This window comes from Polyodon spathula, chromosome 13 (genome assembly GCF_017654505.1).
Source record: "Polyodon spathula isolate WHYD16114869_AA chromosome 13, ASM1765450v1, whole genome shotgun sequence".
Classification (NCBI taxonomy): domain Eukaryota; kingdom Metazoa; phylum Chordata; class Actinopteri; order Acipenseriformes; family Polyodontidae; genus Polyodon; species Polyodon spathula.
In genome coordinates this window covers 8288158-8304628 of record NC_054546.1, presented here as the reverse complement: position 1 = coordinate 8304628, position 16471 = coordinate 8288158, and the positions used below count along the sequence as shown (strand labels likewise).

The 16471-nt window shown below is 42.8% G+C and overlaps 1 protein-coding gene across 1 annotated transcript in view; it reads left to right on the top strand.

Moving 5' to 3' along the window:
• Nucleotides 1-1194: 1194 nt before the first annotated feature.
• LOC121325152 (pro-neuregulin-3, membrane-bound isoform-like) overlaps nt 1195-16471 on the top strand; it is a 116438-nt gene continuing 101161 nt past the window's right edge. The window contains exons 1-2 of the mRNA XM_041267467.1: nt 1195-1717; nt 2332-3170. Coding sequence (XP_041123401.1) covers nt 2390-3170 — 781 coding nt within the window. The 5' untranslated portion in view covers nt 1195-1717; nt 2332-2389. The remainder of the gene's footprint in view (nt 1718-2331; nt 3171-16471) is intronic.

The following is a 16471-nucleotide window of genomic DNA, read 5'->3' as shown; positions in this document are numbered from 1 at the left end:
CACTGTAGAATTTAAAACTGCAGACAGCTCCACCCAAAACTGCAGACCAGTAAACTAATCTGAGCACATTTGTATTCATTTTTCAACATATGACACTGGCATTATTTAATCGGTTTTACTTGGGTGTAGTCTTTCTGTAACGTTTGCATTGAACGAATGAAATTCAAAAGTGTTTTCTGTAACCTTGTGCAGATCTGCACATCTTCCATTTCCATCCAGTTTGAATGCAGCGGGTCTCTGCTGGGTGGTGCCCCGTAGATGGCACAAGGTTGAGAGATTAGAAAGATAGATACTATGAAAGACAGATCGGGAATGATTAGTAGTGTAGGACAGATTAGACTGATAAGATAATTAAAGAGAAGACTAAGGTAATAGAGAAGGACAGCAGATCCAGTCTGATAACACTGATCCAGTCCATTTAGAATTTGCTAATTTTATGTTGTTTTTTTTTTTTCTCTGTCAGTCTGTACTTTAGCTATGATTTCTCAGCTGTCTACAGTGCATATACCTTTGTATATTCTGCACACCCATTTCCAATGCTCTCAGATGGGATCTGCTTGAGGGATCATTTATTTATTGTATGTGCATGAAGACTGGTAGGAGGTACTTTATCTCTGTTATCCAGTCTATCTGACATTGCTCTCTCTCGATCTCGCGCCAGCAACAGACTCTCATACACACCCTCTGTCTACATTTCAGAACGGGATTGGTGTGGGATAGCTCCTGCTCTCCTGGTTGCTGGGATTAGGGTTTGATTGTTGACAGTGGATTGTCTGCCTTGTCTTCCTGCCTGTACCACTGGTCCTGAGGATTTACAGACTCTGATAGCTTCTTCTCATAACGTTGCTGCAGTAGCAGTGCTAGGATTGGCTTCTCTCTCTCTCTCTCTCTCTCTCTCTCTCTCTCTCTCTCTCTCTCTCTCTCTCTCTCTCTCTCTCTCTCTCTCTCTCTCTCTCTCCTCTCTCTCTCTCTCTTCTCCCTCCCTCGGAGTCTCAGTCAGGAGAGAGAGAGAGAAAGGGGAGGGAGAGAGCAGGTGCAATCCTCTCTTTCTCTCTCTCTCTCTCTCTCTCTCTCTCTCTCTCTCTCTCTCTCTCTCTCTCTCTCTCTCTCTCGTCCATCCACGAGAGGCGGAGTGCTCTGTCTCCAGGGCTCCTCTCTCTCTCTCTCTCTCTCTCTCTCTCTCTCTCTCTCTCTCTCTCTCTCTCTCTCTCTCTCTCAGCAGCAGCAGTGTCTCTGGCATGAGCGTTTGCAGTGGGATGTTGGCTCATCTGTGAGCTCAGAGTAAAGGAAAATGAATACATGAAAAAACAAGGGCAGAAAAAATAATAATAGGAACAAAAGCAGAGACAGGGTGATCACAGAAGGATAGTAACAAAGCAAGAAGAAGGAGAACGCGCTTGGATATTCTCCCTGTGTCTGTCTGCCTCTCACACTCCATCACTGTGGTGGAATGTACCAGCATACAGCAGGAGTTTTTTTCTTCTCTTGAAATGACAGTCGATGGAAAGACTGACATAATGTGCTGGACAGCCGTGGCAACCCAAGCAGCAGGACCAGGAGGGCAGAGGGAGGCAGAGTGCTGAGGAGGCTCGAAAGAAAGGTGGACTCAGACCCCCATCTGCTTGGCTTGTTGGTCTTTGTGCTTTTTTTTCTGTACTGCTGCTGCCACTGCTATTGCTGCTGGGGAATTATACAACTGGGGAGCTTCTCGGGAAAGGTAGGCACGAGTGGAAATTGGGGCTTTTTTGGAATTAACTGGGAATGAGCTGAGTCAGCGCTGAATCTAACCTGCAGTAAAGAGGCCCCACTGATCCTCTGAATAAAGGAGTGAGAGAAGGAGGAAGAAAATCAAGAAAACAAAATTAAGAAAATTCAAATCATTTTATTTCTTCAGTAGAGGCGATGTCTAGCTGCGAATGGACTGCAACTCCCCCCGAGGAAGGATTTACAGATTATATTTAAAGATATTAGATATCTATCTATCTATCTATCTATATATATATATATATATATATATATATATATATATATATATATATATATATATATATATATATATATATATATTTTTTTTTTTTTTTTTTTTTTTTTTTGGAAATACAGATTTTCAAAACGGACCTAATTTTACAGATATACTGTATGACACAAAAACAAAAATAAGCCCGAAGCTAATTTTCCTTCAAAACAAAAAATTTAGACCTTGTATTGAGTCAGATATTTCTATAAGATGAGTCACTCCTCACCTCTCTCTCTCTCTCTCCCTCTCTCTCTCTCTCTGTCTTGTTCTGCTTCTCCTCGATGCCTAATATTGCTTGTTGCCCCTCTGCTCAGTCCTGCACATGCCCCACTTCCCCCTACCCCCGGGGTTAACCCTTTCTGCACCAGCAGGATGAGCGAGGCTGTAGCTGCTGCTGTGTCGGGGGCTGCAATCTCAGAGGATCCAGAGGGGGCCGCAGAAGGTTCTGAGCAGCCTTCCCCCCCTGAGCCTGGACCCCTGCGCTGTGGCAGCTGTGCCCTTTGGCCCCGGCAGCAGACCTGGCTGTGCGTGGTGCCCCTGCTCATTGGTTTCATCGGCCTGGGCCTTAGCCTCATGCTGCTCAAGTGGATCGTGGTGGGCTCGGTCAAGGACTACGTCCCCACGGACCTGGTGGACGCCAAGGGGATTGGGCAGGACCCCATCTTCCTGTCCAAGCCCAGCACCTTCCCCAAAAACTCAGAGACTACTACAGCCACCATCACAGTATCCAGCAGAACTCGACCTGGGCTGGGGAGCCACAGCACCACCACAGCCTCCAGCGCTGGCGAGGTGGTCCCTGCCGGCTCTGGCAGCTTCACGCCACGCGCCCCCAACCGCATCAGCACCCGCATCACCACCACCACCACCACCCGGGCCCCCAGGCTGCTGCCCCCAGGGGGCCGGGGAGTGACCCCACGAGGCACCACCGTACGCAGAGTGACCACGGGTACCAGTGCCAGAATGGAATCAGCGGTGCCCACAGCTGCAGTAACCCCAACGATGGAGGCTCGCCAGGAGCCCACTGTCCTGCCCTCGCCCTCGCCCTCTGGGCGCTTCTACCTTCACGACTCGACAGCTGTCTGGACCCTCGGTCACTTTCCAGCAGAGAGCTCGCCCGCCGTGCCCACTCGACCCCCCCTGCGCACCAAAACACGTGAGTCCAATACGTGGCCGTACTGTTTGAGGGTTACTTTAGATACTATAATTTCACTATAGATACTGAGGCAGTTTTAACTACACATGTATAACATGAAAGCTGCATATTAACTCCATGTGTATAACGTGAACTACAACGGAATTACATACTGTGATCATGTACTTAAAGTGTTACTTAATGTTTTGTTAGATTTTTTTTAGTAGTCAAGATACCAGTAGGCACAGAAAAGACAACATGACTGAGGTGTCTAATCAGTCCTAAGCAGATGCATGCACAATATGCACAATGGCAGTCTAGTAAACTGCAATAGCCTTACATTGTTGCTGTGAGGGTGGAGCATTGCTCAGGCAGCACACCTGTGAGTTTAGATAAGAGATTCTGGTATTTCTGGTGGAGTGTTTCAGCTTTTATTGGTGGTCTCTGGTTTTTGGTTATAATAGGTTTTAAAAACCAAAGAGCAGAAAGCAACATATTGTCCTTGTTTTAGCTGTGTGAAAATGTTTTAATCAGGATTCATATTACAATCAGTGCACTGAATTTACCCATTATTTACGCATTATGTATGCAGCAAAGGGCTGTATATATGGACTTATTGGGACAAGGGTCAAGGCTGTTTTAATCTGATAGATTCATTCGGATAAATCAAAATCAATGCTGGTTAATTAAGATTAATGCAGATATGGTTGTGTCGAATAGAGGGTAGATAGCAGCAGATTTTAAACCGCAGACCGGCAGATCTACCCACAGACAGTACGGGAGCTTCCGTTTTTTTTTGTTTTTTTTTTGCAGCCGCAACATTAATATATCTTGCATCAGTGGAAATTTGAACAAGGAGCGACCTGCCATAAACTCGACGGGCGGGACGCGGGCACTCAGCTCAGAAGCCTGTCTATGCCCTAGTGCGTCTGTATTATTACTACTGTGATGTATAACACATTTAGCATATTGGACTGGTTATATCAATAACAGTGTAATACATAAATAATGAATTCATTCGAATTATGAAGCAAATAATATTTGAGTTGTGCGTATTTGCACTGAGTACAGAACGACGATGAGCGCTTCTGTGTTGAACGCAAATACAGCTGAACATCTTTGACACAAGACACATTCCCAACTTAATATAGCCATTAATTAACTTGAATTGGAAGAGTGGCTTATTTTAAAAACAGTGGCCTGTCGCCAGATATTTAATTATGTATATTGATCTATAGATATATGATCAATAATAATAATAATAATAATAATAATAATAATAATAATAATAATAATAATAATAGTGATTTGCATTATTGCATACAATCCCTTAATGTTTTAAGCCGATTGCCTTGAATATTTAGTTCGATGTAATCCATGGCGACCGGACTGGTCATTAGGATGTTGCGAGCTAGACAATATCTTGCTGCTTTACTTGTATGCAGCTCTTAAGATTAACTTATCAATACGCACATGTTATTGGAATAACGACCAGTGCATCATGTAGACATCTTTGTGGGGTGCGCGTGTGCGTGAGTGTGTGTGTGCGTGTCTCTATTTTTCAAACATTCTTGTTACGTTATTATCAATTAAGCTTTCTGAAAGATTGTTCTGTCAAGCCCTGTTTGTTAACTTGTTTACACTGAAACAATATCAGCTATACATTATATTTTTGAGTGAATAATTAACCATTTTATGAATGCCACCTCAGTATTGAGTGTTAGGCTGCTGAAAATCCAACAAGGGACAGGGATTGCTAGAGAGCAGCTTGAATTTCTGTTCTTGTACCTTTGCTGGTAACATCGCAGTCAAGGGAGCCATGCTTTCTCTCATTATGAATAATATGTATGTGCTGTCCTGTAATGCTCTACTGCTTTACTAAGTATATGTATTATGTATTTATGATTATTTATTTACCAGATTTGTCAATTTGTTAATTACCTCCATTGATGAATTAGGAACCAGGGTGGTTTCTGGAAGCAGGCTGGCACAGCGGAAGAACTCTTTCATGGTGTTCAGTCAGTGTGTTTTCCTGCAGTTGTGGATGAAACTTAAATCATTTTATTGTGTTTCTTGAGATTCTGACGTTTTATTTCTCTCAGTGCAATCTCTAAATAGTTGTGCCCTGTTAGCAGGGCTATTCAAATATTTACAGGAGAGCAGACTAGCATTTGAGTTGGTTTTCAAGTGATGTGGGGTGCAAATTAACATCTACTGTTTATTCTGTAACAAATTAAAGCTACACCACTGTTTTACAGATGGAAAGCTGCTACTGTGCACTGTATGTTTTTTGTTTTTTTTTTCCTGACCAGCTGACAGGGACAGAAGCAAGAAGAAATCTGTAAAAATGTGTTCTGGTTGCCAAGCACCAACAGCAGCTACAACAGTGATGTTTCACAATTCAGTAATGTATCAATTTTGGTTCATTCACGGTGAGACCATGCTGACAGTAAACTCTACTCCATATCTTACTGTAAAAGGGCCCTTCAGTAATTCATAGTTTTCAATATTTCACCATTCGATGTCGTGAAACACAGGGAGCCACTGTGTATTAATGCACCACCGGTACATTCTTATTTCACTGTGGTGGACACCAGTCAGTCAATCAGGAGCTGAAAGCAGCGCAGGCTCTGTGCTGGAGGTCCAGCCTGCCTGTGCTCTTTGCTCAGATATGTTGAATGCCTTTGTTATGCAATCCATTGCAGAATAACAACATTCACATCTCTTGTGTTCCATAGTACACATTATTGAACAATACCCAATGCATTCCACCTGGCATCTCCGGAGGGCAGTTCCCTTTCTGTGAGAAGCAATAAGAAGCACTTTGCTAACCGCAGCTTAAAAAAGGAAGCTATCTACTGAGGTAACAGAATCAGCTAAAAGCGAGCTGTGTCATGCAGATACTTGTTTTAGTGTAAATGCCCTGCAATTTTGAATTTGATGTAAGCTGGTAGCTGGTAATGTGCTGTTCTGGTAAAGAACCATAAATGACAGACAACAACAAAAAGACATTTCCCGTTTCAAAGTGCTTTTTGTGTTGAGACGACTCAAAATAGTTTGGCAGTATGCAGAGTTCTTTGAGTTTCCCTGTGCATGAGACAGTTCGAATAATATTTAACACCGAAGTAAACAATGGCAGACTCAGCCTGTGTCTTCTGAACTCCACTCCTCTGGTTTTGATTTAAGAAATTTGAAAACAGTTGTTGCTAGATTCTTTTTTTTTTTTATCATTCATAATATTTAATGACACTGTATCAAAATTCTGTTAAAATCTATTATTGAGCCTGAGCATTATTCTAAATGTGTTTAATATTTGATCACAGAACCGTAACTGGCTACAGAATGTCATTTGAACAGTGACAGATTTTTGATCCTAGTAAGAAGGATTTCTTGAGATCACACATCAGATCAGATATCTCATCACAGACTGTCCGGTGCCTGTTGCAGTATTTATGGTTTTTGCTGCTGATAGAAAACTCTCAAATTATATTAAGTGCTAGAGGTATAGCCCTTTAATAACCGTTAATATAATTCTCTGTTAAATTTCTGAGTGTGTTCGATTATTCTGGCTTTATATCTTACTTGCTGTGCATTCTGTTTGATTGCTGTCGTATCAGTATCAATATTTGATCAAAGCCACGTTTTTTGGGGGTTTTTTCCACTGTGATATCTAATCTAAGGATTTAAAAAATATTCCTTATGGGTATCAGTTTCCAGATTTTGCAGACCTGTGCTGTCACACAAAACAAGACAAACACTGGGAGTGTGGGAACACATTCACTTTCTGTCTGGATATTTAATCATATTCAATCTGGTATGTATTATTGGGTCCCTGTCCAAGAGAGTCCCTTGAAATACATTCTGTAAAATGTCTTTGTGACAATATGAAGCCACAAGACAGCTCAGCAGATTTCAAAGTTATAATATCGGCTAGATTTATTTATTTGATCTCATCCCTCTAGAATTCCCTGTTAAAATACGAATTCTCAGGCTGATAGATGTCTTTGGTATCGGATCCAAGTTCTCTGTTACTATTTATACAGGGTGATTGATTTTCTAATGCTTTGTGAAAATTTGAGATTTTTTTTTTTTTCTGAAAGCAAAAAGGAGCTGTAAAAGTAGCGTGAACCATCCACAATGCAGTCAATCGATAAGTAAGTAAGGGGGTGTGAGGAGAAGACTGTTTCATACTGTACATACAAACAAGATAAGTGGCTCTATTTTAATGATGTAAGCAGTGATGGATGTTAAACACGGCAGTAACTCCCTTCATCACTATATTAATCTTGCTTGTGTTTCCCCTGTCTGGGTGATATTGATCCCTTGATAATGCAATATTAAAAATATCTTCAATTGGGTTAAGGATGGCACTATTTATATCTTTAAAATAGAGCACCGGGATTTGGACGATCTTAACCCAAAACAGGAAAGCCAAAAGATAATCTTGCCAGGGTTACCAGATTTCCAGAGTAATAGTGTACTTGTTTATTACCAGGACAAAAAATCTGTCTGAAAACTGGGACAATCCCAGTTTTCCCGGGATGTCTGATAACCCTAATCTTCCCTGGCAGTATCTCAGCTGAAGTATCTGAGTAGACACATTCATTTCGGCATGATAATGTTTATTCACAACCCAACAGATTCCTCTGCTGCTGTTTTAATCTGTACAGCTGTCGCTGCTCTTCAAAAGCCTGTAGATTATTCACGCTGTATTTAATCGCAGACCACTAGATTTCTGTGGTAAGGAATACATTCACAGGCCATTTGATTTCTCTGCATTACAGTAGATGAGTGCCCCAGCCTGCTGCATTTCTGCAATGTTTATTCACAGTCTGTCAGATTCTTCTGGTACAGAATCAGTTCACAGCCTGCTAAATTTCTCTGCTATGAAATGTATTCACCCGGCCAGCTAGATTCCTGTTATAACATTAAACCTGGGCCCCAGAGATTTCTGCCATCTACTTCAAGCCCCGCAGATGCCTGGGATCGTATTTATTCACAGCCTGTTAGATATGATGTATGGCTTTGGTATGACATCCTGTTTTTTAGTGCCTGCCTTCTTGCTTTTGTTAGTAAAAAGCACCTCCCCCAGTTTATTATTTTTAATGAAGAAGTGCTAATTAATTGAAGGAAAGCATATTGGCCCCAGTGAGTGTTTAACTTGAATCTTCTCTCAAATTTCCCTGCCCTGTGATGAAGCACACCTGATGTTTCTATTATAAGTATAGAGTTCTTTAAGTAATACTAACTGCACATTATCAAGCAGCATGGGTTGCTTTTATTTGAGGACAGATAAGGATATCGATTTCTGTAAGGATATTTATTCATAGTGTGTAAGATTTCCAGTCTTATAGATTTGTCCGATCCAGTACTGTAATGCACTCACCTTCACACTGACACACTTAGACAAACTCACACTGACACACACACAGTCACATGCAAGTATAGTATAAGGTGTTTACCTGGTGGAATACTGTAATGAACCCTCACACCAACACATTCTCACAAAGACACACCTGCAGACACACATCCAGACTGCACAGTGCATAAAAACACGGCACAGTCAGTCCCCCTGTGTTCTCCTAGGTGAGTCTTCATGTCCAGGGGCTATATGACTGTCTCAGCTGAGCCATAAGAAACTCCAACCTATATATCTCTTCACAAGTCTCCCCGACTGACTGGCTATATTATAATTTACAACTGGGAGCAGCCCAGCACATAAATGCACCAAGTGGGGATAGTCCAGCAGATGACAGATGCATAAGCATGAATATAAAATTCTATGTGTAAACGTGGCGCTATGGCAACAGCTAGATAGATGGGAAAACAGGTAGATACTCCACCAAGTTCACAGTCTGCATTGTTCAATTATCATCTATATTTTTTCGTTTCCATGGTAATGTCAACATATTTACGTTGTCATCACCGCCTGTCATCATCATTCTAAAGCCACCTGACGGCATTCTCAGTGATTTGCATACACGGGAGGAAAGCTAACGATTGGAAATCAAACAGAAGATATGTGATTGTTCTAAGTGGGTAAGGCTGAAATAAAAAACAAGAGGGGAGACATTGAGTAACTAACCAACGGCCAAGTTACTCACGCTGAACCATGCACATTGTCTACTTATCCTGGCCAGAAATCAATACCTGTATTGGGAGATTTATTCTGATTCACTGCAAGAGAAAGAGTCAAGGGGTGAGGGAGAGAGAGCTATTGGAAAGTGACAGCAGGTAAAGAGACATTAAAGCAGGACTCTCTGGTTTGGGCCTGGGGGTCAATCAGCTTTGTCGAACCGGATGAGCATGAGATGGGTCGAATGGCCAATTCATAACGTTCAACGTTCAATGCGTTCAGTGTGTTGTGTTCTTCAACTGTGATCCACCTGATATTCAGTTTTCACAGTAACACAAACAGACATTGGATAATTAAACAGATATATTTGCACTCCACAGTTCAGAGGGCAGCTGAGATCAGAGGGATATACCAGAGGCACAAGGAGACAGGTTCAAATCCAGCTACTGCCTAAATCTGACAGCTATCTTGAGATAATGGTCCCTTCAGCTCCTATTAAATATATGTGCATTGTGAGAAAGTCTTCAAGCATTGTCTAGAAGAAAGAATAATAATGGTAATACATTTCTATATATAAATATATATATTTCTGTATAATACTATGCATGCGTGCATGTGTGCGTGTGTGTGTGTGTGTATGTGTGTGTGTGTGCATGCAGTGGTATTGATTGATTGACGTGATGTCAGATGGATTGAGACTTGCCTGAATGACCAGAGGGGTGAGTGAGAGAGGGAACAATCCATCACCTAATGAACAACAAATTCAATACAAATCAAACAGACTAATAACAGTGAGGCAGGACATTCCTCACAGTACAGAGCAGGGGATCAGGATTTCCAATTTCCTTTAAATGTCGGGGGCCGGAGAAATCCTGCTGAGAGCTCTGCTCAGAGGAGAGAGAGAGCAGATTGAGAGAGAGAGAGCAATGGAATGAGAGAGGGGGAGAGAAGGGATGAGAAGGAATGAGATAGAGGTGGTGGAGAGGGGAGAAAGGAGAATGGAGAAGATGAGAAAATAATGCAGGTTCTGAATGAGAGAAGGCCATTCGACCCATTCGTGCTCCCCCAGTTTCCAGTACCTGATAGATCCCAGAACTACTTCTATTTGGCTCTTAAAGGATCCCACTGATTGCATTCTATAAAACTAGTAAGAAACTACTTGTAACATGAATGTAACTGCTTCTATCCCAGATCGGCATGAAGTCGCTGCCTGTGATGAACGGAACATCATTGACACCCAGTACTGCTCTCTCAGTGCCTGACAGTACACTGATAATGCCCGTTCGGCCCGTGTATGAAAGCACAACACACTCTGCTAATATGTGAAGAGTGGAAGCGGAAGTTGGAGTGGAGGTCTCTATTCTGAGAGCTGCCGGGGCCCCTGTTAATGTGAACTCAGGGAGCCTCTCCATCACCGCTGTGATTTTAGCCTCATCTGTCAAACCGCAGTAGACATAACTGGAACCACGACACTTTTATTACAAAAGGAAACCTGGATGAATGTGACTTCACTTAAATATTTTATATTAAATGTATTGCTGCATGGAATGAATATAACTCAATATATGAAAGCCCTGAATAAGGTGCTGATGGGCAAAGACCGGAACATTTTGTGTTTAGTGCTCATTACTGGGACTGGATAATGACAGCGCTGGAGAGCTGAGAATTGAATGTGTTTAGACTAGTGCTCATTATTATAAAGGTGCTGGCAATGACAGTGCTGGAGAGCTCAGAATGGAGTGCTTAGACTAGTGCCTATTATTAAGGGGCAGGATAGTGACAACATGTAGTGCTCAATTCGGGGGGGGGGGGGGGGGGGGGGGGGGAGGGTACTATAGTAATGCACCGTGTATTTATAGCGCCTATGAATAATTAAGATTCACCAAAGTGGTTAGATGCAGAATGTGCTCTCTGATTAGATCTGTATCCTGTCATGCAATATAATGCTTTTAAATCAGGTTTGTGTAATGACTGGTTTACAATCACATGACTGACTAATGTGTTATGCATCTTCGATTCATCAATAATGCACCATCCTGGAAATGCACCATACACCAAGCAGGAACATTCTGTACAGCACCCTAGCTAACTGGAACAAAGCATAACCAGGAGCCAAGCCTTCGGCAGAGCTGAACGCTGTAGAAATGTTTTGTGCATATTGTTTATAAGTGCAATCCTCTTGGACTGGTGAAGTGTGTGTCACTGCTGTTGAAGTCTGATTTGGTTTTATTCTGTTTTGGATGATGAATGCGGTGGTGACTCAACACAGTGGAATTGTCAGCAAAGTTGTGCAATTTTTGGTTGTTGATCATTGTTATTTTTTAAATCATTTTTTTATAAAATAAAATGACAAAGCTGTGTTGACAGCCTCAGCTGGTCTGGTGATTGCACGTGGTGGGGCTGTGAGCATCCCTGGCTGCGTGCAATGAGGCAGCTCAGTGTATTATTATTATTATTCACTTTCTTGAAGCTACCTTGACGATTACAGAGTCCTTCATTGCACACAGGAAGTTAAAGTGTTTTTTCCAGTTGTGCATATTCTCAGTAATAACTAATAACTCATCACTCACAGAGGGCAGCGAGCAACTGGTAAAGCCTCCAACCAGTTTGACTGTGCCACCAGGGAGTAAGCCAGCTGACCCAAAGCCATAACAACATGACCAATTTCTCTCTCTCTCTCTCTCTCTCTCTCTCTCTCTCTCTCTCTCTCTCTCTCTCTCTCTCTCTCTGTCTGCCTTTTTCTATGGCTAGGCTGTGGTCACTGAGCCTGTACTTGGTCAGGATCTGCCTCTGCCTTGTATCTTTGACAGTGAAGAGACACTCTGCTAGGGTAAACTTTCTTTTTAGGGCCCAATAGCAATCAAGTTTAATTGGGATTTTTGTTTCTTTGTTGCAATGTACCAAATAGGAGTTTTTGATTTGTTTTACAGTTTGGTTATCTCTGATTGGCAGTGCTTTAGCAGTGCTGTCCTGAAGCTGATTAGTGTTAGTGTGGGTTAGTATAGTGAGCTTCAGGACCAGCTGGCTAAGGGGACTGTTTTGTGGGCTGAGCTCTTGGGTTTGCAGGGTTGTACTGGAGGGTGCATCCAGAATTTTAGTGCTCTTTTTTGTATGTTGGTGAGCAGTGGGTAGAGGCCTAATTCAGCCCTGCATGCATAGTTTGGTGTTTTTCACTGTATGTATAATAATTGTGTTTGCAGAATTCAGCATGCAGGGTTTCTACTGGATGTTTATCCTATTTTATATAACCTTTTTGACTGACTGGACCCCATACCTCACTTCCATATAATACAATCGGCTGGATAACGCTGTCAAATATTTGTATCCAGATTGTTTATTTTGTATAGCCTCCTTTTGATAGCATAAAAAACTCAGCAGGCTTTTTCTTTTAATGCATTCACTGCCATTTAACGCATTTAATGCTCTCTCTCTCTCTCTCTCTCTCTCTCTCTCTCTCTCTCTCTCTCTCTCTCTCTCTCCTCTCTCTCTCTCTCTCTCTCTCTCTCTCTCTCTCTCTCTCAATGTACATCCACACATTGTACACTTCTAAAACACATTAACACAGTCTCCTGACCAGTTTAGTGTAGGGACTAAGTGTGACCAAAATGCAGTACTGTAGCCAGGGTTAGTGTCAGTATCTCACAGTGTGAGTAATAGCCTCTGGAGCAAAATCAATAGAGAGACGGGACAAACTCCATTGTATCACATGCACTGTTTTTAAAGCAGCAGGCGATTCATTGTGAAACTGAATTATAATATCTAGAGTCTGCAGGTCTCTGTCTCACTCTAATACCCACAGAGACGGGGGTTTAGGAGAGAGTAGTGGGTTGATGATACGGGAAGAGTGGGAAGGACGTAATAGAGAGAGTGGTAGGCGTAGGAGAGTGCCGAGAGAGAAGGAGCGAAGGAGGGAGAGAGGGAGAGAGAGCTAGTCCGCGGAGAGGAGTCGGATGAGTCAATGGTTGGGGGGTGATGATCTCCTGTTAGCACTTGGGTGAGTGCAGGGAGTGGTAAGGGGTAGGGTAGAGGATTATGTGTGGGGAGTTGGGTCGGGGTACGAAGAGAGGTAGTCCCCTCTTTATATGCCGTGCAGGGGTAAGACCACGAGGTAGAGGAAGTTCTAGTGTAGATGTGGAGGGGTGGCCGTGCGGGGTAGATAGGACAGCACATGGTGGGGTAGGAGGAGAGTAGAGTTGAAGAGAGAGAGAGCGTGTTTGAGAGGGGATGGGGTAGGAGAGAGAGTAGAGCAGCACAGAAGTATAGAAGAAGGGAGAGAGAGAAGGAAGCTACGAGAGATGAGTTAGAGAGATATGGGAAGTTAGGTCAGAGAGTAGGGAGCGTAGATTCTAGAAGAGTAGAGAAAGGAGCAGCAGAAGGCGATTAGCAGACAGAGAGGCACAGCGTCGTGGGCGGTAGAGAATGTGGTGGGGTAGAGAGGTTAGAAAGCGAGAGAGCAATTAGAGGAGTAGGGTAGTTAGTAGACTTACGAGAGATTAGGAGGGCGGCAAGAGTAGAGTAGAGTAGGGAGAGAATACATGGCTGTGGATGTGGGTGGCGAGGTGTATATGGATGTAGGGTAAGCACAGGAGAGAGAGGGAATTAGCACGAGGAGAGAGGTGATTTGTAAGTCCGAAGAGCTCTCGAAGGTAGAGAGGAGATAGAGGATGAGGATAAAATAGAGTAGGCTAGTAGCCAGAGAAGAGCTGTAGATTAGCAGAGAGAGAAGAGATAGCAGGTTGGGGTGAGAGGGGAGAGAGAGGAGTCAGGTAGGCGAGAGAGAGAGACGGAAAGCGCAGTAGCTTGTAGAAGGAGCTTGCTAGAGAGCAGAGTAGGTCGGCGAGTGAGAGGTGCGGTAGAGACGGAGGTACGGAGAGCGAGAGCCGGAAACATGAGAGAGAGCAGAGAGGGTAGAGACGTGGTCGAAGGAGAGCTCAGAGTAGTTTAGCGTGGGTGCCGGGTAGAGAGAGAGGGAGTGAGAGAGAGACGACGAGCATGATGGAGTAGTGTGTGAGAGAGAGTAGGGAGGATTGAGTCCCAAGGGTGTTTGACCCCTCGCTGCGACGGTAGAGAGAGATGGGGTAGAGAGAGGGCGAGGGGATAGAGAAGAGTAGGGAGCAGCCTCGATTGGTGTAAGGGTAGAGACATGCACGAGAGATGGAAGAGAGAGAGAGAGAGCGGTAGCGGAGTGGAAGAGAATATAGAGTAGCTGTGTAGGGTAGAGAGAGAGCGCAAGGTGTGCGTCGGGTGGTTTCGTGTGGTAGAGAGGGGGTCGCCGGGGGGTATCAGTTCGAGCAACGAGGATCTCTCTCTCTCTCTCTCTCTCTCTCTCCTCTCTCTCTCTCTCTCTCTCTCTCTCTCTCTCTCTCTCTCTCTCTCTCCGTCCTGGCAGCTTGTCTCTCTCTCTCTCTCTCTCTGCAGCTTGCCTCTCCCTTTCTCTCACTGCTTCCAAAAATCCTTGGGGGTTGGGGTTGGGGCTCAATATACAACCCTGCTATTGAAAGCTTGCAGGCATTGTGTAAACATCAGCACTAATTATCGTAATTATGATGATTAGATCATCATCAATAGCAATCCGATTGGCATTGTATAGGTCACAGTCTGCTGCAGCTCCAGCCTTGAAATTAATCAGACAGACAGGACTGCAGATCATAAACAGAAATGTCTATAAGGAATGTGTGTGTGTGTGTGTGTGTGTGTGTGTGTGTGTGTGTGTGTGTGTGTGTGTGTGTGTGTGTGTGTGTGTGTTTTATCGACAAAATTTCGACCATTCTTGACCATCGTCAGTACCAAAATGCATAGCGGTACTAGTTTTAAACTCTTCAGAACTGGTTCAAAAAATTGCGTTGCTGGTTCATAGACTCCTGTTTTCTCTGTAAAATTCTTTAGCAAATCCAATTGACTAATTGACTTGTTTAGTTTAATTCTATACTGGACTTGTTTATAAAACCTTTTTTTTTTCAAGTGGGGGGTAACCAGGAATAAATAAGTTGGAAACTGATGTCCCAGGCTGACTGACTGTGTATGGAGGGTGGTGTTTTACTCTGAAGATCTCACTTTGATAGGGAATGGCAACAAGTGGAAGTATATTTCTCCAAGATTGCACGGTTGTGTTATTGAGTCTACTTATTCATTTTGTGTACTGTAGCTTTTATCTTTTAGTCACTATACTGATAATTAAGCACTTTGATGGGCGTATGAATGCAGTGTGAATGCGTCTGGAATTGTAGAAAGGGGTCAGTCAGCATTTAATGTCACCACATTTAAAAGACGATCCTCTATGAGGCTATTTTGAATGAATGGCTCATTATTTGAACATGTCATTCTTAAATAGATCTGTAATGGCAGAGCAATTCCATGAACAGATTGGAATGGAGGCTGTTTCTCTGTCTCACTGCAACTGATGAAGAGAGAGAGGGAAGGAAAGAGAGAGAGAGAGAGAGAGTTTAAGTTTTAAAATCCCTTTATTATATCCAAAAAAATAACAAAAATACATCTACCCACAATGCAACAATTTCAAAACAATAGCAACACTATCGCGGTCCGTTCAGATCACTTTTAAAGTTTTTTTGTTTTTTTGGGTTTTTTTTACCTTTATAGGAACACAATGAGCTCCACCTCCTCGCTTACGTCGCACACCCAATCTCCAACGCACCAACACTCTTTAAAACTGTTCAAGTCCTGCACCATTTGATAATAATGAAAATCAATCTTAATCCTGGAGACCATCAGGATTCTAAAAACACTTACAGCATTACTAAAACCAGTGGTTAAACTCTTGCTCTTTCAGGATTTTAAAATGGACAATTTTGCCTAACCCAGTACAAAGTTGACCAGTGAGCACTTGTTTCTTTGTTTAAAACTATATTTAATGTTAAAAACAAAGAGCTGTTTTGTAAAAACAACTCCCAAGGAAGCCAGCAGGTTTTCTAAAAAACTAAAAAAAGGCTGCAGCCGGGGGCAGTCTGAAAACAGGTGGAAAACTGTCTCCACTGCGGAAGAAAGGGCACTGATCACTGACTGCTTTATAAAACACTGAAGACATATGTGCAGAATTAAAACTTTTACATTTAAAAATGGGATTAAAAAACAGAGGCTCTTCAAAAACCCATTTAGTGCACAGCGACTCTTCTGTTCTAGTGTTTTTTAAAGTCCTCCATACATTAAGCAGGTTTTTATAAAAACTAACCAGCCCGCTCTCATTGAGCTGTTCAGCGGTATTAAAAACAGGTGCTTGTCGAGCTGTAAC